A 23,105-nucleotide genomic window follows, 5' to 3' on the forward strand; every position below is an offset into this window, starting at 1 on the left:
CTAGAATCTCATTTCATCATTCAGCATTCGTCATCATTCATCAGTCATCATTCATTCATTCAAATATCACTACAAAATAGGCGCAAGACTTATAAGTTGGAAGGTTTTTGAGCCTTCTTCTTTATTAAATTGGATTCCTCGGCGGGTTCTCCATAAGTAGATACTTGATCTTTTCTCCAGGGTTTAGGCCCCTCGGCTGGAATCTACAAAACACATTCAAGTTAGCCCACAACCCGAAGGTCACTAAGATGTCCTAATGCCACACAGATGATCGCCGATGCAAATACCACATAGAGAGAACTGTTCACGACACACAGGATTCGGGCTTTCACCTGGAGATTGGCATAGACCACCTTCCTAAGGGAGTGAATCTGTGATTGGCCAAACGAACACATGGATCAGATGCGTCTATGACCTCCACGCACAAACCCTAACCCTAAAACCCATCACATACCGCCTTCTAAAATCAAAGCAATCATCCTCGATTGCAGGGTGCAAGAAAATGCACATACTTCTAACATTTATGCAACTTAAAATCTCACAATTGATCATTCAGTTATGCATTCTTGTGTCATGATGGCCATGCACACAGAAAAGCTAGCTGCAAACACCTCAAGTGCGTCTGAAAATCTATCTTAGACCAGTATCTTAGCCAATGCCTGTAAAAGCCTAAAGGTCGTTGGATCTTGCTTGTGCTGTGTGCACACATCCAAGATCTTAATCTTAATCATAATCATCATCTTTATTCATCATTCACCATCATCATATATTCATTCAAATCTCATAACATTCTTATTGTCAATCGAAAAGTCATCAATTCATCCGTCGATGCTCTCAATTGCTTTTAGATGAAAATTCCTTGCCATCTCATTCTCGATTTCACCGACTGCATTTCAGGCAAAATTTCAAGGAGATGGCTCACCTCATTGCAAAAGAGTGGATGTCCAGCTCCATGCTTCCAAATGCTTGCAGATGTGTGTTCCTTGCTCCTATTACCTCCTACTATACACAAATAACAAGATCTTCCAAAACATTAATTTCACACATGCGGAAATTTTCTACAAAAACCCTAATTTTTTGCAAAATTCGTTCGCGTCAATGTGTAGGGCTTGTGTCACAAACTGGTGACGTGGCTGCCCATGGTACACACACACAATTGCTAGTGCTGGCTGAAAAACTGGCTATGGCTGCAGATTTACGCAAAATGCTGATGTGGCATGGCTGTACGGCAGCCCCCACGTTTTGCGGGCAGCTGTACGGCAGCCCTTTTCTACACAAAAAAGCAGTGGCAGCTTTTGGGCTACGCAATTTAGCAAGAGAGAGAGAGAACTTTATTAAAACTGCTTTCACTCGAGAAGTCTTGAGAGTGAAAGCTTTTGATTTTGATTTACAGCTTTTGGGGCTCTACTTTTGGCATCCCTTGTAAAACCTTTATAAGTGTGGGCAGGCCTCCCACGTCTCAGAACATCTGGACGCAGAGTCTAGAGTGAGAGCCTCCCACTCCCTTGTACTTTGAGTTGCAGATTAATACAAAAAGAAATACCGAAAGGGGCGCCAGTCTATGGGGCCAATATCTCTATGCACGGAACTCCGCCGGGCCGTGTCGAATCAATTGTGAATTGTGAACTGTTTGAAGTAAATTCCTATCGTGTCGCGGTAGAATCTTGACTTGGAGTGTCCAAGTCTATTACAGTGGTATCAGAGCACGGCCGATTTCTCTTCTACCGGGAAATCCGATCCTTTTTACGCGGCACTTAAGGATTCAGGCAGAGATCAGTCGACTTCCTCTGCATCCGAAGATGCGGGAAGAGATCACGAAGAAGATTCACGTGAGGAGTACGGCTTGCCTCGGCCTACTCAAGCGGAGATTGAAGAGATGGAGCGTCAACGATTGATCGACGATGCAACAAAGATGATGCTAAATTTTGCGAAGGACCTGAGATTTGCAAAATTTATGACCCAGACCTCCTCTGACGAGGTGCACTCGCAATGGCGGCAAACCACAGAACCACCCCTCAAACCGGCACTCAAGAAACCTCCTACTCCAAGGATGTTTACAGAGCAAGAATTAGAAGAGGTGGTTGATACACAGATTTCTCAGCTTTTTGACGCGGACAACAAAGCCGAAAAGCACGACAAAAAGCAGAAGAAAGGCACCGACTTCCAGGGTTATTTGGGTCGTCACTCTACATTAGCCTCGGCAAGAAAGCAGAAGAAGCATGTGCGATTTGAAGGAGTACCTAGTTCTTCTTCTTCTTCGTCTTCTTCTGACAGTTCTTCTAGCTCCTCTGACTCGAGCCAAGAAGACAGAAAAGGGAAAAAGTGAAGCAAAAAGCAAAGCTTCGGAAAGGGCAAGAAAAAGGGTCCATGCTTCTATTGAACAAGACAGCGCCAGTTAAATGGTTGAAATTTAAAAGGCTTTTTATTTCTTCTTGATTGACTGGGGAGTACGAATGCGACATACGAAGTGCTTGGAACCATTTTCGGATGACCAAGAAGGATACTTTGGACGCATATTGCGAGAGATTCTGGAGCTCTTTTCTACCAGCCTCTTCATTTAAGAAGATCTCGTTCAAAGAACAGATTGAGCGGTTTACCTTGGGACTTCCTACAGAGATCCGAGATCACTGCTTAGAGCAAAAGTCAGATTCCATTCATGAACTGGAGAGTCATGCGAAACGGGGTTTTGCCATTCATTCAGGCAGTTTGACCTACCCCACAGATGAAATCATGACGCAAAGGACCAAACAGACTTCGAACAATGAACGTAGAAAGAGGAAGAGCAGCCCAGAAAAGAAAGAAAAGAATGCACGACCCAAGCTCACTCTTCGAGAGAGAGCTCTCTACATCAAAGAGGGGAAGTGCTTTGGATGCGGGGAAATTGGGCATATCTCCGCAAAGTGCCCTAAAAAGGCACCGAAAGAACAGAACGACAAGGATGAAGACGGTCCTGAAGGTTCGAAAGCAGCTGAGGAACGTGGACGAAAAGACAAGATGAAAGCAGGATTGGTTCTAGATTGCATGGGTTTTGACCCAAGCACAGTTGACGAGAGTACAGAAGTTTGCCGAGCATGGGGCAAAGTGAAAGACCAAGAAGCCCTGATTTTCTTTGATGGAGGAGCCAAGGCCAACTTCATTTCACCCGAATTGGCGGCACGGCTCGAGATCACACCCAATTGGATGGGACCACTAGCAGAGGCAGTTCTAGCGGCACCCGGCAGGGACGTAGCCATTACACCTGTCATGGGCAAACTTCGGTTGCATTGTCAGGGGTATTTGGGGCATGAGGACTTCTAGATAATGCCCTTGGAAGGTTGTGATTTCCTCTTGGGAATTCCCTAGTACCATAAGAACAACGCCGTGGTCAACTATCGGGCGAGAAAAGCGATTTTGACTACAGAGAAGGGCCAAACTATTGTACTTGATGTAAAACTTAAGGGTGAGTCTGTCCCTATTGTATCGATAGGCTTCGGCCGTTTCAAAATTAATGAAATCCAGTCTGTTTGTTTACTCGATCTTTTTGAGAGAGTTGAATAGGACAAGTTGACAACTATGTCTGGACTTGATAAAGAATGCCAAGATTTTCTCCACACTCATGCCGATTGCTTTTCAGAGGGCCTGCAAGGCGAGTTACCACCCGCTCGTCCTGAGGATCATACCATGGATCTGAAACCTGGAAGCACACCACCAAACCGGCCTTACCGTGTGAGCCGAGCCCAGAACGAAGAAATTATGAACCAAGTGAAAGGCCTCTTGGAAAAGGGTCTTGTCCAGTCTAGTACTTCACCGTACTGCTCTCCACTGTTGTTGGTTTTGAAGAAAGACGGATCTTGGAGAATGTGCATCGATTATAGAGCTCTCAACAAAATCACCATCAAGAACAGATTTCCGATTCCTAGGATCAAAGATATTCTTGACCACAGGGATCCTCGTGTTTTAGCAGGATCGACTTGAAGAGCGGATGTCATCAGATCCGAATCGTGTCGGGGATGTCCACAAGACAGCTTTTCAGACGTTTTGGGTTATTTGAGTTTTTGGTGATGCCTTTTGGCTTAACCAATGCTCCTGCAACATTTAACCGGATGATGGATATGATTTTTCGAGAGTACATACTATTTCTTGACACTTTCTTTGACAACATCATTGTTCTCTCCAAGGATGAGGAAGAACATAGAGAACATCTGCTACAGGTCTTTCACGCTTTACGAGATCACAAGTTGGTGATTAATGCGAAGAAAAGTGAATTTTTCCTACCCGAGATACACTTTTTGGGACACATTGTCTCTACAGCAGGAGTGCAGATGGGAACCGGTCAAGATAAGAGACTATCTGTGATTGGCTCGACTTGAAGAATGTCCATGAAGTCAGAACTTCTTGGGCTTGTGTTCGTACTACAGGCGGTTCATTAAAAAGTTTGCAGAGGTTGCTTCCCCTTTGCATATCTTGACACAGAAAGGGGTCCCTTTCTCTCGGGGGACCATAGAGGTGACTCCCTTTCAGACATTAAAAGAGAAATTGACTACAGGACCAGTTTTTGACTTTGCCGGACTTGCAGAAGTCATTTGAAGTATATTGTGATGCTTGTGGGCGTAGTCTGGGTGCGGTCTTAATGCAAGAAGGCCATATCATTGCCTACGAGAGCCGGAATTGACAGCACAGATTTATGAGAAAGAGCTTTTGGCGGTTATCCATGCTCTTACTCAGTGGTCACATTACCTACTCGGAGCGGATTTTAAAGTCTTCATAGACCATCAGAGTTTACCCTACTTCTTGTCACAGAAGCAGCTATCGGAAAAGTAGATGCGGTGGGCGAACATCTTGTCACAGTTTCACTTCCAGATTGTCCATGTGCAGGGACAAAAGAATTTGGTGGTAGATGCTTTGTCCCAGAAGCCGTTGGTTCTGGCTATTTCCGCGATACATCATAGGAGCTTCGAGGATATGGTAGATCAGTATGCCACAGATATAAATTTTGCAAATATTTTCACTCGGATATGGAATGGGGAGATAGTAGCGGGATATTCCATTCGGGATGGCTACTTGATGAGGAAAACGATGTTGTGCGTTACACAGCTATTGAGGGAAAAGGACCGAATGCCACTGTCCACCTTTTACGAGTCACCGCAGCATAGCTACCACCTTGAAAGGTGTGGAGAGATACTTCTTTTGGCCGAGACTCAAGGAGGACGTGGACGATTTTGTACGCAGTTGCTTGGTATGCCAAAAGGTCAAGTTTGACAGGCATAAAGCATAGGGATTGTTACAGCCTTTACCCATACCACCCGCCCGTGGGGAAGTATTGCAATAGATTTCATTTTTTGATCTCCCGAGAACACAGAGTGGTCACGATGGTATATGGATTGTTATTGACAGATTTAGCAAGCAAGCTCATTTCATTCCAGTGAAGAAAACAGTCAAGCCGGATCACTTAGCGAGACTGTTTGTGGCCCAGATTTTCAGATTACATGGCATGCCCGAGACGATTGTCTCCGACAGGGATCCCAGATTCATGAGTTTGTTTGGAAGGCTATTTGGGAGAACATTGGCACACGGTTGCAGTTCTCGTCATCTTTCCACCCGTAGACTGACAGGCAATCTGAGATTGCCAATTTAGTGATACTAGATTTATTGAAGTCTTACATCTCAGATTAGAAGACTCAATGAAAAAAGTATTTACCTTTGGTGGAATTTGCCTACAAAAACACGATACACTCTTCGACGAGAAAGGCGCCATTTGAGATTATTGAAGGTGCTACAAAGGTTCCACCCTTCCTAAGCACGAAAGTAAAGATTTTTGAAGCCGATGAGTACACGCGTGACTTGGACACGGCTTTTGCCAAGGTCCGCAAGGCTTTGCAGAAATCTCAAGAAAGAGAGAAAAAGGCAGCAGATCGCAATCGTCGCGATTTGAAATTGAAGGAGAACGATTGGGTGCTCTTACGTTTTGAGAAGGCACGCCTAAGAAAGAAAAAGGGGAAGGAGAGGCTTTTTCCAAAGCTTAGTATGCAATACTACGGACCTTTCCAGATTTTGGAAAAGATAAATGATGTCTCCTTTCGACTGAAGTTGCCCGATACTTGGAGAATTCACAATGCTTTTCATGTGAGTCTCTTGAAGCCTCTTAAAGGCGATGTGCCCGAAGATGGGGAGCCTGATGAGCAACCCGAAGTGGAAGAAAAGATCCTTGTTCCAGAACAGATATTAGCACATAAAGACAGAAAGATTAAGGGTAAAAAGATAAGGCGGTTCTTGGTTAAATTCAAGAACTATCCTACATTGGATGCGAAGTGGATGGAGGAGGAGGACCTAGCAGATACTCCTCAAATTGTGAATCTTTACCTTGAAGCATTTGGATTAGCATAGTCTATTCTAAATGGAACCCCAAACTCAGCTTGGGCGGAATCTGGTGCAACGGGTATGCACAAGAGGGGAGTTGCTCCGCTCGTTTTGTCAACACATTGCCTCGATTTTTGCTATTAAAGTCACTGATGTCTCTTTGAGTTTCAGGGATACTATGAGCTGACAGTATTCTGTTGTACGACTTTATGAACTGGAATTCCCGATAATATGATATTGATTTGTTCTTGACTTGTTTAAGTGCAGGAACTGATAGACGAAATGATTGCAGCATTTTGGTCTGAATGATCTCGTTAGACATGGTTGCAATAAGGATTAGTCAATCGGGCATATGTAAGGTCCCGACTGGATCTAGATGCGATTGCTAAATACGTTGCCGATAAATCATGGTATGAGATCCGAATGAATTTTGAATGTGATTTGTCATGTGATGTCCTGTGATGTCGTGTGATGTGACTGTCGATTGGTACATGTGCTAGATGCATGTTCCTAGTGCATCGGTACTAACAGTCAGTGTCTGCTAAGACAGTTTATGGCTTCTGACTGCTTTGCACACGTAATCGAGGGCGATTACAATGCTTTCAAGAGGGGGGTGTGTCACAAACTGGTGTCGTGGCTGCCCATGGTACACACACACAACTGCTAGTGCTGGCTGAAAAACTGGTTGTGGCTGCAGATTTACGCAAAATGCTGACATGGCATGGTTGTACGATAGCCCCCACGTTTTGCGGCGCATTTTGCGGGCAGCTATACGGCAGTCCTTTCCTACACAAAAAGCAGTGGCAGCTTGTGGGCTACGCAATTTAGCAAGAGAGAGAACTTTATTAAAACTGCTTTTACTCAAGAAGTCTTGAGAGTGAAAGCTTTTGATTTTGAATTAAAGCTTTTGGGGCTCTGCTGTTGGCATCCCTTGTAAAACCTTTATAAGTGTGGGCAGGCCTCCCACTTCTTAGAGCATCTGGACGCAGAGTCTGAGAGTGAGAGCTTCCCACTCCCATGTACTTTGGGTTGCAGATTAATACAAAAAGAAATACCGAAAGGGGCACGTGTCTTTGGGGCCAATATCTCTAGGCAGGGAACTTCGCCGGGCCGTGTCGAATCGATTGTGAACTATGAACTGTTTGAAGTAAATTCCTGTCGTGTCGCGGTAGAATCTTGACTTGGAGTGTCCAAGTTTGTTACAGCTTGTCGAGAGGATCAACTTTGCCTTCTATCACATATCCAAATTCTCAACCGTTGAAGAGATTCTTAGAGGTCTCTACAACATAGAAAAGCATCAAAAAGCATGTTTTTTAAGCTTTTTAGAGCAAAAACAAACTCCTTTTCCTCGTTCTCTGCTCGTTTCTTCTTCATCCCACTCCGTAGCTCCCATGTGTAGGTTGATGTAGAATCAGTTTTTTCCTAAAAAGGGAAAAAAAATAGATAATTCCTGTAGACTCTCTCTGTTCTCCGTCCATGTCAATAAGATCTTGGGTTCTTTATGGCTTATACCCTTTAAGACAAAGCAATGAAGACGAAAGCGTGTGCCATGCGCGATAGACTAAGGGTGGGAGTGGCTAATAAGTCCGGGGCAAGGACACAAAGATTCTTTGAGAAAAATTTGGAAGCGCCACCTTGCTCTCTCTGCTCTTTACAAGGACCAGTATGCTTTCAGGATAGGACACGCCTAGAGCTCTGATACCACTGTAATCACTTTTGGCGAGTAATCGGATGGAAAGACACAGATAATCTACACACTAGGCAACACTTTTCGTACTTCAAAACAACTAAAATAACAAAGAAATAGAGAATCCACTGGAGTGGCGCCGGGCAGAGTCCCACCCCTACACGTATTGGCCTCAAAGATTGGTGCCCCTTTCGGTATTTCTTTATTCATTGATCTACAAAGGATACAACTCTCGTCGGAACCAATCTTCCAGCGTTGCATCCACATGCCCAAAAGACTAACCCTAGGGGCACTAAAGACTTAAGTACAAGGGATGCTAAAAGCAGAGCCCCAAAAGCATTTAACATAAAAGCAACAAGTCTAAAATCATTTGGTTGCGCTCAAAACTGCAAATAGCTGCTGGCGCAATTTGCAGAATTTCCATACAACTGCCACGTCATCACCAGCAATGCAATTTGCAAACGTCGTCCGTACAGCAATGCCACGTGTAACTGACTTGTCACAGCATGAGTCCAAAGAGTCAGTGTCTACTCAACTAGTTTTTGGCCTTTGTGTGTTTTGCAAGCGTAATCGAGGGCAATTAAATTCATTCAAGAAGGGGTATGTCACAAGTTTGTGACGTGGCATGCGCAACTTAAAGGATATGGGCAAGAGGACCAGAGAAGATGTGGCGGAGGGGGTTAAGGTTTCAAAAAAACCTAACCCCTACCAACTTGAAGAGCACGACCGAGGGCCCTAAACCCTAACTAACAAAAGCGTAAGGACTGATCTGCAGGTTCCGTAAATTGTGCTGACTGCTGACGTGGCATTGTTGTACAGATTTTTGCAATTTGCACTGCGCTGGCTGAATCTGGCAGTTTTGCACCATGCTTTTATGGTTAAGTGCTTTTGGATAAGAGCTTTTGGGGCTCTACTTTTGGGCATCCCTTGTACTGTATATAAGTAGCCTGAGAACCACTCTCTTGGGAGCGTATGGACACAGAGTCTCGAAGAGCTGGACCCTCGGGGAGTTGTTCCATAGACAGAGGCACAGTCAAAGATAGTGCAATTCAGTTGTTTAAAACCAACGATCTAAGTCAAGAAAATGGAGCCCACCTCCTAGTATTTGGAGGCACGGATCCGATTTAGCAATTGACAAAACTTTGTGGAGAGTTTAGATGTTGTGTATAAGAGTGTCAAGAGAGCTCTTTAAAAGGTCGAACAGTGCAATTTCTGTGGAAAGCAGTGTAATGTCTAAAAGTGTAGGAAACTCCAGGGATTTTCCAGAATGCCTTCTGACTTTCCAGCAGTTGGCAGTTACTAACAATAGGGAATGAAATGTACGTGTGTAAAATGTACAGTCTATAAATAGTGGTGCGCTAGGACTGCAGCAAGCAGCGAACCCATAAGACAGTGGGCAGGATGGACTAAGCAGCAGCCTGATAGTGGCAGCCCGGAGTGCGTCACTGGTGGGGAGTGGACTGAGGAGGTCAAATAAGCCTTCAAATGCAAGACAAAATGTGATAACCCCATACAAAAGCTAGTTGCTAGTGTATGCACGTGGGAGAAAAAAACAATGCTATCAACGGTGCAAACAGCACATTAGCCATATACAAAACTAGTTGCTAGTGTATGCACATGGGAGAAAAAAACAATGCTGTCAGCAGTGCAAACAACACACCAGCCATATTTATGCAAACTTACCTGTATATTTCTTGTACTCTTCTCCATTATAAAATAGTTTTATAGTTGGATAAGAGCGAATTCCCACTTCACTACAAGTTGCTTTGCTTGTAGTACAATCCACTTCCCCAATCTCAACACTATCTTCCATGTCCAAAGCTGAGCCTAGCTCTTCCCAAACCATGTCTGCACTCAAACTGTCACCAAAAATTTATTCACAATTTATAGACAAATTTTTTGGAGCTCAAAGTGTCACATTCAAAAGCAAAGCTCCATGTGAGTTTTTCTACACAATTTTATGATGTACACTTAAAAGAAAATCTGCTATATTTCATCAAAACCACACATCGTCTCTCTCTCTCCCATCCTCTTCCTGCATTTAATCTTCGATTGAATAATCAATTGACCTTTGACTGCAGCAATCACTTGCTGTTTGTCCATATTTCTTATTCACAGGCAAAATAAGGTGTGCTTTTAAGATGTAAACCGCAGACTTTCAGAAGTATGGACAAAATCATAAATAAGCATTCAATCCTACAAAGAACACATCTAAATTACATGTTACTGATTTCAAACACCATTGTAAACTCGTCCACTACATCATTATATTCACCACAAGATCCCCCACAAAGAGCATCATGTAGACTTGCACAGCTTATACTTGAAAGTAAAACACCATTGAGGGTTCCTAACCTTGAACTGTACCATGGCAACTTCAAAGCTTCTAACTTAACCTGATGAGAGATAAAATATGGATCAAAAATAGCTGCAATATTGTTATGTTTCCACAATACTGAGTGCCCACAACCACCATGCATTAACGACAAAGAACAAAGAGAACCTGAACTTGGTCATAATCACGGACAAGAGCTGGATATAATAGTGATTGATAAGCCTTGCAACAAGGCATGGAAACTTTACACTTTACTACGGTAGTGAAGTTTTCCTTACCAATACTTACACCAAGGAACACAAAACTTGACAAGCCAAAGAGTATCCTTCTCTTTCACCTACATTAAATAGACAACAAATTCATTTCAAAAAACACATATATCTCGTCAGGTTATCCAGAAAAAGATAAGAACTAAGAAGTATGAAGTATTTCCAACTTATCAACAGCATAGTAGCAACAGTCTGTCTTTTTCTTTTTAACGGAAAAAGGAGCTGTATACTGGGTACAAGAGACCTGTGTACAAGAGACCTCTGTGGATGCCCAGCCTATCGCCCAGAGGAAGTACAAAACAGGGGGTATAGTAGGAGTGCTATATATACATCGCGGTGCATATAGGAAGAATGCAGTATAAATCACCGAAGAGGTGATTTATACTGCATTATAAATCACCGAAGAGGTGCATGATGCCAGGTTATGTGGCCCTGATCCAGACTGAAATATAGTGAAGACCTCGCCCATAACTGAAGAAAGGAGTATCTATGCCACTCTGCTGCCCCGGACGAGCCTGCTTAGGCTGCCAAGACTTGCAGTAACTCTGTCCAAATCACTTTCAAGGTGGTCAATGTCAGTGAAGGCTGTGACCTCAAGATGTGAGTACAACGAGCCTCCACAAAATCCCTAAGATATGAAGCAAATCGTTGTTAAAAAAGTATCCGGTTGAGAAAAATTGAACTGATGGACACTGTCTGGAAGCATCTCAAGAGTGCCTCGTCTGTAACCCAAGGATGTCAGCAAAAAGACTGGATCTGTAGGAGAAAGAGTGTGTGACCCCAAAAATTGGAAAAGCCATGCAACTACCCCCCACGTCACAAACCCATCATGTATGCCAACTCTCATAAGCAAACAGCATACCACCCTCCAAAGCGGTTGTGCATAAGGGCAAACCCAAAAACAATGGCACAAGGACTCCTGCTGTATAGTACATCACTGAAATGTCAGGTCATGGCCAACGCATTTAGTCCAAGTGCAATGCATTTAGCGCTTGCCTACAGTTAGTCCTGCATGTGCGATCGTCCACATAAAATAAGGTAACTGACTCTGAGGCTCCAAATGCATGACCAAAAATGTAGCCAAAAAGCAGGAGAGATGTGCTGCTCAGACCATATCTCTAGCTGACGTGGACGATGTGGAGGGTGCTGCACCAGGATCTCAAACTAACTCTGTTAGGGGACAGCCATCCCAAATCCATAACCTCCAGAGCGTTGCCTCCTCGGTGGGGACAACCAGGTCAACACAAGAAGGCCTCCCCAGAGATCCCACTACTCGAATAGGCTGCCAGTGAACATCCAAACGCTGATCAAGAGGTACCACACCCTGAAAGAAAAGCCTCCCGTGACATCCATGATGACCAGCCCGAGCAACCGCAAACAAGAGTCACATGACAAGCACCAATTGGCCGGCCAGAAGGTGCAAAGAAAGCATCCCTCATGAGAGGGAAAAGTAGCCTGACCGCCAATGATGTCATGCTAGTCATCCGGAATAGCATATCAATCTTTGTCCTATCCCATAACAACCCCTTGGCTGAACCCATATGTACTACCAATGAGATCTTCATTCAAGCAAGGAAGCCTCAGACCATTGAAGTAGAGATGCTGCCAGACCCGTCTCTCATCCGGCCCAATCAATGTGAGTCCTCTCACCAAGCTCTCGACCATCCCGGTCCATCACATAAGCATTCCAAATCAAAGGCTGCTGCTCAAGCTCCTCTACACAACGAGGTGGCTGTCAAATCAAGCATGCCCTACATATGGTCATCCAAACCCCCAACAAACCATACATGGAAGGTGACAGATGAGACATATCCAAGGGTGCTTCATCATGCACCAAGAGCCATCACTGTTCATAGACCCAAAAAGATGAACAGCATGTGACAAAGCATGGTATAACAAACGCTTCCAAGGCTCAGACCCACGAAACTGCAGAAATAAGCTTGGTGAGCAATGCACCACTTTGCATCTCTACAACAAAATCTCTTGAGCCATATCACTTGCTTTCAAGCTGCAACAAGAAATCACCCATTTGTTCATCTCCAAAAGTTTCCACTTGGGTATTTCGTAGAGCCTAGCCACCTTAATACTTCTCCTCTTACTAACCCTCAATTATAGCACCGTCCAAACCAACCATTGAATAGCAGGCCTTAAATAATGGCTGCTATAAGTGGGAGTCACGATTCTCAAAATCGAATGCGTAGAGTCGGTGGCAATGTTAGGATTTGAAGGGCAACCTATTCTTTCAAAAGATGGGGTGTAGAAAAATGCACCCTTCCCTATAGAAGGGTCTATTTTCAGTTTTCCCTTCCAATGAGAAAATTTCGCATATTTACAAGGCAAGATACTATATTCTGTCAATTAGTATAACCAATATACATATAGATATTGTAAATGAGCATTAATATATATAGAATGTTTTTTAATTAGCCCTTCCATTGACATGTATTCTATTTTTTCACCCTTCTCTATAGAAGGATAATTTTTGAACAAGCCCTTCCAATGACAGACTCAAAAAAACTTTGGCTTTCATACGACCGGCAAAATGCCTTAAGAAGGGCAGATGGGCGTCAAATCCTATCACTGGGACTCGGTGGTCTACACTTGACTCTAAATTGGATATAACCAATAACAGCTTCATCTTTTTTTCCATATTTTTAAAAGCTAGCATGAACGATTTGAGCTTAAGTACGTTCATATGCATAATCAATACGACACTAGGTTAGAGAAGGAATTTTTTTTCTAAATCGAAGACCGTGCCTCTACTGACCTTGTCCATAAAGGTGGCATCGTTCAGCAGCAGAGCGTGGGAAGCAGAGACGGTAGAATGAGCGAAATTACAATGCGAAATCATCGCTGCTACGAGCAACATAAGCAGCCAGGTTGCCATAGAGTCCGATCAATTGTTGTGTCAGCGACGATCTTTGCCGGCCGTCGAAACGCGGTTCTTATCAGTGCCAACGTGAACTACGTGTGAATCAACCCCAATTGTAAACTAGATTTAATTCTGATTCTAATGAACCATCTTGAGGCACTTGCTGATACGTTGCGACACCTAAAAACAAATTGTTGGAAAGCTAATGGCTTTTTGAAAATATATTGATGAAGCGGGTGTGTAATGCATGCCAAAAGTGATGGGCAAACATGAATTTGATGTGTATCCAACCTGAGACGGGTCCGTTGTTAAAGCCTCCACCAAGCTCCAACCCACATTTTTGGCATGCCCCTTAGTGATGCCTCCCCTTTTTGCTAATGAAAAAGGAAATGTTATTTTTTAAAATGCACGGTTTTTTAGTGGTTGGAAGAGATAGAAGATACTCGACAAAGACAAGCAAATATATTCACATTTGCATTGAATCATGGGAAGGAGACTCGTGAGTCATATATATAAGTAGTTTATTGTAGATGGCCATTTATAGAAGGAAGGTATCATGATTACATCACTTGTAGAAGTCGTTACCATGAAGCAAGCGTAAAGTGTTTTATGGGTGTCAATCCTCCTCAAATGGCACATGCGGTTTTTATGCGGGCAATTTAAGCAACGAGATAGACATAGTCAAGTCTTTTGATTGGGAGGCAGCAGCCTGGGAGAAGAATTGTATGGCAAGTCCTTGGAAAGATTATAAAGAAGCAATAACAAAAGCATTACAACTTGCAGTATTGTTTGGAGGTGTGCAAAAATTACAAGGAGTTGTTGAAGCTCTCAACATGAATGATCCAGGGGGTTCAGAATGGGCAAAAAATTATATAGATCATGTAAAATTACTGGCTCTTTTATCCATCTACGTGCATGCCAAAACTTGTATTGCTTGCCAATGAAATTCACATGCTTTTGAACATGTGATTAAAAAAAGATTAAGCAAGGTATTTGGCAGCCATTTATTGTCACACAACCTTTAATGGCTTTCCTATTTCATATCGTTATTGAACTTGCGGAAAGTTAGAGTCAATGTGGACGCAGATAATGGGGAGCAGATAACCGATGAAGATGAGACTGAAGAGAATGAGGCCGAGGTAGCAGGTACCAATGGTGAGATTCCTTAAGTGCTATTATGAAATTACAGAATGCTGAATTGATTTATTAGCTTGAATTTGCGGAGTTAATTTTGATGCAGATAATGGGGAGAGCACTGATGATGTAGATGAGGATGAAGCAGATAAGAATGAGCCAACATGTACAAATAGTGAATTATAATACTTTTGTTGTTGAATTATTGCAAAAGACTTTTTGGATTTATTGTGAATTGCAGGTCCTCAATAGATGGTTGGAACAGTTTAGCACTTGTCTGCTTGTCTTTTGGAGCTAATGGGTGGTAATCGTCCTGCCCAAATGTTGCAAGACTTTCTTAATGCGAAGTGTTCACAATTTTAGCACGACAATAGTTTTAACATTGGCTACCTCAGTATTAAATCTTAAAGTCATTTGTGTGATTGCAGGTTTTCTTTGGGATGCCCAATGTGGCCTAGCTAGTTCTCTAATGACTTATGAAGAGGAGGACCTTTGCCACTTATGAAGAGTGACAGGCTGATGCAACAAATAATAAGTGATTGTTTGTACGAGATTGGCACTAGCATTAGTTCTTACATGGTTTTGTTACATCCCAAAGAAAACCTGCAGTCACACAAAGGACTTTAAAGTTTAATACTGAGGTAGCCAATGTTAAAACTATTGTCGTGCTACAGTTGTGGACACTTCGCATCAAGAAAGTCTTGCAACATTTGGACAGGACGATTACCACCCAATAGCTCCAAAAGACAAGCAGACAAGTGCTAAATTGTTCCAGCCATCCATTGAGGACCTGCAATTCACAATAACTCCAAAAAGTCTTTTGCAATAATTCAATAGCAAAAGTATTATGATTCATTATTTGTAGATGTTGGCTTGTTCTCATCTGCTTCATCCTCATCTGCATCATTAGTGCTCTCCCCATTATCTACATCAAAATTACCTCCTCAAATTTAAGATAATAAATCAACTCAGCATTCTGTAATTTCATAATAGCACTTAACAAGGAATCTCACCATTGGTACCTGCTGCCTCGGCCTCAGCCTCAGCCTCATCTTCATTGGTTATCTGCTCCCCATTATCTGCATCCACATTGACTACAACTTTCCCCAAGTTCATATAACGATATGAAATGGGAAAGCCATTAAAGGTCGTGTGACAATAAATGACTACCAAGTACCTTGCTTAATCTTTCTATTAATCACCTGTTTAAAAGCATGTGAATTTCATTGGCAAGCAAGTTTTGGCATGCATGTAGATGGATAAAAGAGCCAGTAATTTTACATGATCTATATAATTTTTTGCCCATTCTAAATCCACTGGATCATTCATGTTGAGAACTTCAGCAACTCCTTGTAATTTTTGCACACCTCTAAACAATACTGCAAGTTGTAAGGCTTTTGTGATTGCTTCTTTATAATCTTTCCAGAGACCTACCATACAATTCTTCTCCCAGGCTGCTACCTCCCAATCAATTGACTTGACTATGTCTATCTCGTTGCTTAAATTGCCCCCATTGCGTTTAGCATGAACGACCTTTTTCTGCAATGGTTCAATGCTTCCAAACACTTCTACGATTCTCTCATAACTGCAAATTGTAATAGTATTTTGTACAAAATATAAACTTTAACAATTGTCTACAAATCATTTCATCATGTTGGCAAAGAATACCTGTCTACTTTTCTCTGATCGTTCGAGGGGAAGTGCACCTTCAAAGGACACAGATCTGTACACTTCTGTCGACCTCTTTCATGAAACCTACAGTGAACCTTCTGCTTCTGCGTCTGCGTCTAGGGTTTGGTTGCCAGAGAGAGAGAGAGAGAGAGAGAGAGAGAGAGAGAGAGAGAGAGAGAGAGAGAGAGAGAGAGAGAGAGAGAGAGAGAGAGAGAGAGAGAGAGAGAGAGAGAGAGAGAGAGAGAGAAGGAGCGAGCTTAGTTTATTCACTTTCTGTATATTATGTGCGTGAAGAGTGGGTTTAGAGGGAGGGATTTTTGTGTGTGTGAAATTTTGGAATTCATTTTTTAACTAAGCAAGAAGCGAAGTTGATCTTCACAAGGGCCTGCCGTGTGTGACGATAGAGGTTCTAGAAAGTGTTAAGGTAGAGGTTCCAAGGGGTGGTTGAGTCCCAAAGATGAGCTTCACCAACTGTCAACCTTAAAAAGGCGTACGATGTTTGTTAGACCTTCATAAGAGTAAGCTACATGTGAGGGTAGAAGTCTTTTATTTGCTTGCGCCCCATCCTGTTGGGTAGGGTGAGTTTATGTTTGTCGAGAGCTTTTATTGGGATGAAGTGAACGATCTCCTCATTATTGAGAATTGATCTTGGACGAGGGAGAACCGACCATCTTTATCTCATCATATATGTATTGGCTTCTCTACACTAGGGGCAAGGTGATGTAAGTGATGGAATGATCAGACCAATAGCAATAGTTTGTTCCACATGAGAATTTGGTTATGCTTGAGTTGATCCAAATGTGATCCAATGTTGTAATTTATTGTTGTTAGTTCTTTGATTATTTGTCTGAATCCATACATTGCCATGTAATGTCGTAGAGCGATATAGCAACTATTGTTATTGTTTGCGTATATGTTAAAATCTCTTGCAATTATGGTTTTCGTGGTTAAGTCTAATGCAAGAAAAGTTTTTGTGAGTGCTTTGTAAAGTGATGAGAGTTTTGATGAAAGATGTCTGTATAATAAAATAAAATTTAATTTTCTATTGTTTCTAGTAGACGTGTTTGATGAAATGATTTCAACTCCGTTTGATGTTAATATTTTTGTGTCAAAAAAGTGAGAGTTATCCTTGTACAGTATAAGAACACCTCGTGGTCCTTCGGAAGATATATAGTTAAATCCAGGAAATGGGTTTTTTTTGTGTCTCTTGGATACACAAAATATCTGATGACATAAGACTCGTGTCTTTGACAATGTCAGTGTAATGTGCGGACATGGATACAGTGTTTATATATTGAATAATGATATTATTTTCTATGAACTCTCTTAAGTTTTATTTAGAGTTTTCCATGTTGCTTCTTGTTTTTGACAGTCTATTTCTTATAGCACTGCCTTATCTGTTTTTATTTGTTCTGGATTAATTTTGAAGAGAAGGAAAAGTTTTTGGGGATTTTTTATTTGTGATAGTGCTATATAGATCAAACCATGGATTTTTATTTTTGAAGGGTTGAAAATTAATGTGAAAAGTGTTAATCCTTGAGATCCATGTATAGTCCGAGATGATGTAGGTTGAATAGGATATTGTGTTCTTGAAATGATGTTCAACAAATTTTTTCCAACTTGGAACTCTCTTGTGATTTTTCTTATGGGAGTCCATTTTCTTGATATGGATTCTATGAAGAGATGTTGGTTTTTGAACCTTGTATGTTGACCTACTTTGATACTATGAAACTCAATCCAAATTATTTGTTCGTCCGGTGTTTGTGAATGGATTTTACAAATTCCATCAGCTCTATTTACGAGTCCGTCTATAATGTTTAATTTCCCGACACAATTCTACGACTAAATTCTATTTCAAATGCAAATTTTTTTGTAGACCTCCACATTGTTGCGAGTCTTCTGGAATCTTTACATATTTATTACAACATCTAGATTTTCTGTCAGTAGCTTCAAATATGTCTGGCATTCTTGGTGTCATTTCGAATGTGTATTTGTTGTGTGCTTCTTTGCTTTTATTATTGTAAAATAAATAAGAGTAGTTATTCAGTGGAGGTGGTTCAAGGCAATAAGAATCATTTAAGTGTCTAATGCCTTCTTTTGTGTTTCACTTTTATGTATTCGGTTTAAAATTTCAATGAATTTTTGTATTTTCTTGACGCATTGATTGCGTCAGTCCATAGCTTTGAATATATGAGTGCCAAAATGAGACAAGCAATGTGTCAAGTATGTTTTTGTGGTGCACAAAGATCCAGGTATCACGAACATGGCTCGCTTGCAAAGATCTCCGTAGAGCATAACGTCTATGCTTGCAAATGTTTATTGTGCACTTATTGCATGAAGTCGTGCATCAGCCTGTTGGAAAAGAGTTCGTCCAACGAGAGAGATCTCATCGATGACCACTAACTGTAGATCTGCATATTGTGAAGAAAGTTCGTCCAAGTTTTTTGCACTCAATGAGGTTTGGTCGCTCGCTACCAAAGAAAGATAAAGAGCTGAATGCAGCGTGGTTCCACTAATATTAAAGGCTGCTTTTCCAATATATGCCATCAGTAAAATTTCGGTGGATTCAATGTTTGTGGGCAATTTGAAGTTGTAGTACCGTAGTAAGCCTTGAACCAATAGTAACAACAAAAACATTTTACCAGTTCCAGCACCTCCATTAAGGAATAGTTGTATTGGTTTTTTTGGATTTGTTCATTTTTTCACCATAATGTCATTGAAAAAAAGACGTTGTTGAGTGTTCAACATTTGTAAGACTTCGTGAAATTGCTTATTTGAAATCGTAAGTAGCTTTGTTATTGCTAGCTTTCTACTGTTGGTAGCATTCAAGTTTAGAAGGTTTGAAGTGATATGGTCGTGTAGATCTTTGATTGAAAAAGCAGAGGAACATGATATCGATGTTGTTGCACTTTGTGAGATATTATTCTCATCTATAATATCTTTGCTGATTTATTTATTTTTTGTAGGATATAAGATTTAGATGGCATTTATATATATCTTCCCATGTTTTCGAGTGATAAAAGGTGCTGATTCTTGTTGTTGTGCCAAGGTAAATATAACAGGCACTATTCACGATAAAAGTTATCAGGATCTTTATGTTTGTCGTATCGGACGTAACTAATGATTTGGTTGTCTCTCAACGAGACAATCTTGTGTCCACAATGCTCGTAGCACGAACAAAATTCTGCTAAGCAGATGTTATGCAAATGTGTTGGTCTTTTGTTGTATTTGTCGATGATATTTTCAAAGAATATGTCTTTGCTATATAGATCCAATTGTTTAGTGTTTCTTTTCTTTTCAAGATGAGTAAACGCTGCTCAAGAGGGTTTGTATTGATGAAAATAAATTCTCTGGTGGAACTATATAAAAGTGAAGACAAAACAATATAAGCGGCTTATTGTGCACTTAATTGTTGCATGTTCAAATTGTGTTTCCAAGACATCGTAATCTTTCTACAGTGTTAGCATTGTTAGTGATACATGTATCAATCTTAGCTTTAATAGTTGTTATCAATGTGCTATCCATTTTTGTTATGTATACGAAGCAGCCCCATATGCGTTCATTATGTATTGGATGTCAGTATTGGCGTGCCATAATTTTGAAATACTCGGATTGAAATTATTCGTATAAATATCTTTTACTTCTTGTCTCATCATCACAGTGGGCGTCACAAATTTTGATCGAATTGCTAACATGTAATTGTCAAAATAAAGGTCCAATTATTTAAGCCAATCATCAAAATTAATTGATAATTCTTCAGGCTCGATTGTATTGATAAGTCTTTTGATTTTTTTTGAGATTGTTCTTATGTCGCTTGTTATGTTTCTCTTCTTCTTGCCAAAACGACATCTATTGCTTTTCTTTAAGCAAGTTTTTCGATGCGCGTATTGCTGAAGGTCTCTCAAATCTTCTGAAGAAGGTTCTTGTTAGTGCTTATACATTTGTCTATGAATGTCGTTACACTGTCTGGTTCCATGTTAGTTAGTTGTGGTGCGTTTTCAATCCATATCAAACCGTGATCGTGTTGACTACCACAACTTTGGAATTCAGTTACAAAAAAGTAGTCCTTTACTCTTCCTCCCAGTATGTCACAATTTTTTTTGAGTAATATTTTCAAGCTTTGAAATCTATCTAGAACAATGTAATTGGATCGGATCGTAATAGTCGTTTAATGTAAGAGCTTTCTGTTTCATTGTCATCTTTAGTCACATGAGAGTGTTTTTCTAAACAGTCTATTAATTCCTTCCAACGTCTTTCTGCAGACAACAAAGTGACAAAGAAAGTAGAGGACCTAGTTGGCTTATCATCGCAAAGATGTTTTTCTTTATTTTTTGTTTGAAATCTGGAGAAGTTCTCAAAGATTCGTAATCTCTATAGCCTATTTTTGATTGAATCATTTTGTCGACATTTGTATTGTGTAACAGGTCTCGTGCATACAGAATGGTTCCTTCGAGCTTAACCTTCCTAAGACGAACACATATAGATGATATTATTTGTTGGGTCATTATCTTCACTGCTTTAAAGAATAAGTTTTCTACGTCCAATGCAAATCATCTGTCACCATTGAGTAGTTCCCATTTTGTAAATTTTTGGTAGTTTTTTATTGCCAGATCGTGGTACTTACGTGGTTCGCCAAAGAATAACTTTGAAAAACCTAATTCTTCACAGAATGTGTCTTTCAATAAACCAAGTGGATGGTTTCCTTCACAAGGTGCAACGTGTACGATCTTATCGTTATAGTCAATGATTTGTTGCACCGTTGTGAATTGGTGAATAAGAATATCTTGCCAATCCTCGTCGTCTTCGTCATTGTCGTTGTGTGTTATGTGATGAGCAGAATGCATTTTTTTGTAAGAGGGTAATATGTTGTAACCAATCTTGATTTAAACCTATGTTTTCTTTCATATAAAGTCCGGAATATAAAAGCTCTTTCAATGCTTTAAGAGTAAGCAATGGATGCACTAATCCACTCAAATAACAATGATTATATTCTAATTTTCTCTTCAAACCTATAAGAATTGAGTTTTCCTCATTGATGAATCGAGGCAAGCATCTTTGTGTCTCGGTAATGTTTGCTAGTACGTTCACGATGCTTCCTCGTAAACCATACTGTCCATCGTACGTCAGCTCTCGTATTTTTGAGAACAATACTCGAGGTGCAATCAATCTTTCTTCTAATTTGTTTAATTTTTGTACAGTTTCTTTTTTCTCATTTAAACCAATTTCTTGTAAACATTTGTAAGTTATCTTTGGTTTTCTACTCTTCCTTTTGCAATCTTCACAAATTTTTACGGCAATGTAGCCACCTTTTTTTTTTGTGGTGGTTACCTGGTAATTGAAAAGTATTGTTTTGCAATGTTCACATAAGGTCGAAGGAGTATCTTGTACTTTTTGTAAATATATTTCTATAGATGTACTATTGGAGTATGGTTCTCTTTTTTGGATAGGAATATTTTGATATAACCCTCTTAAGCGTTTCACTTTTGTTATTAATGCTGCTTTTGTACGAAGTATGTTGGTTTCTTGACACAAGTATTCTTCAGCGACACATTTATTACTATCATTAGGATACGAAATCAGTAACTTTTGGAGTTTTGAAGTTTCTAAAGGTGTCCAAATTTTAGATTTTTTAAAGGTTGGTGCAATTTCATGTAAAGGATATATGTACAATGTCCCGTCAATAACTATGACTAGTATTTGTTGCTTTATGCCAGTGCTGCTACATGCACCAGCAATGATGTTCTTTTGCTTCTTACGATTTTTGCTTTGTAAAGTAATCTCGATGCACAAGTGATTTGCTGCACAAAAAAGCTCAATAATCTAAATGGTCAGTGCTAATGAATTGTGAGAGGTTCTCAGTAATTTGCAGATTGTGTCATAAGTTGTTTCATTTGTGTCAGTTATATTTTCTAAAAAAGTGGCTATCATGTTTATCAACGTATTTCATAGTCTCAATTGGAAGAGGGTGTAAGTAGCTAAGTTTGCAAGAAGATCCGTTGGTGCAAGTGTTGCTTTTGTAATGTATTGAAGGACAATAAACACATCAGCATTCAGACCGTATGTACACAAAAAAAATTCATTCACGCCAATATTTATCAGGCTGTCAAAGTTGAAAGCGGGCATTGTTAGAGTGGATTTAATAGGTGTAAGTAATGATAGAGGAATGCAAAGACGGAATAATATAAAAAACGAAGATGAAAAGGAATAAAAATATGTGTACTTGTTTATTAGAAGGAAAGGGAATAACAAAAAATCAAGGCAGGGGAAGGGATCGTGGGAAGCCTAAAAGTACATACATAGTTGGAACTGGAACGAAAAGGAAGGGAAGAGAGAGAGAGGGAGAAGTGGAGCTCAATATACAATACAAAAGTTGCAAGAAGAGAAGGGGAACAAGTTAATTGAGGAGAGAAGAAATAAGTTTCTTGCAGTGCTGAAGAGATGGGAAGGAGGAGAGGTGAATCCACATACCAAACAACGAGTTCTTTATTATGTTGTAGTTGAGGTAAAGTTCAACGGGGGAGATACGAGTGACTAGAAATAATGAAGTGTTAAAATACACACACACACACGCACATGGGGGGGGGGGGGGGAGAATGGGAGGTAGGTACACAGTGATAGAGATTGAGTGTCGAGAACAAAACTATATACACAATGTTTGGTTCCAGGGAGAAAGGAGAAGCCAACGAAGAGGTGGCACGTTTTTTTTTTTTGGAATTTTATTTTTTGCCTTATAAAATGTACCTTTGGGGAGAGAGAGAGAGAGAGAGAGAGAGAGAGAGAGAGAGAGAGAGAGAGAGAGAG

General features: G+C 40.7%; 1 protein-coding gene and 1 pseudogene across 2 annotated transcripts in view; both read right to left on the reverse strand.

Annotated features, from left to right (window-relative positions):
- The window catches only part of PDIL5-1 (PDI-like 5-1), a 142,858-nt gene extending 129,167 nt beyond the window's left edge, over positions 1-13,691 (reverse strand). The window contains exons 1-3 of one of the 2 annotated variants that reach the window (XM_086490237.1): positions 13,395-13,678; positions 10,637-10,695; positions 9,707-9,882 (exon numbers count right to left, since the gene is read on the reverse strand). In XM_086490237.1, the coding sequence (XP_086346363.1) occupies positions 9,707-9,882; positions 10,637-10,695; positions 13,395-13,514 (355 nt within the window). In that variant the 5' untranslated portion in view covers positions 13,515-13,678. Of the gene's footprint in view, positions 1-9,706; positions 9,883-10,636; positions 10,696-13,394 lie in introns of both variants that reach the window. The other variant, XM_086490236.1, reaches the window with a different exon arrangement.
- Positions 13,692-15,478: 1,787 nt separating this feature from the next.
- The window catches only part of LOC147433560 (uncharacterized), a 12,873-nt pseudogene continuing 5,246 nt past the window's right edge, over positions 15,479-23,105 (reverse strand).

This window comes from Adiantum capillus-veneris, chromosome 19, assembly GCF_014529385.1.
Source record: "Adiantum capillus-veneris isolate H3 chromosome 19, ASM1452938v2, whole genome shotgun sequence".
Classification (NCBI taxonomy): Eukaryota; Viridiplantae; Streptophyta; class Polypodiopsida; order Polypodiales; family Pteridaceae; genus Adiantum; species Adiantum capillus-veneris.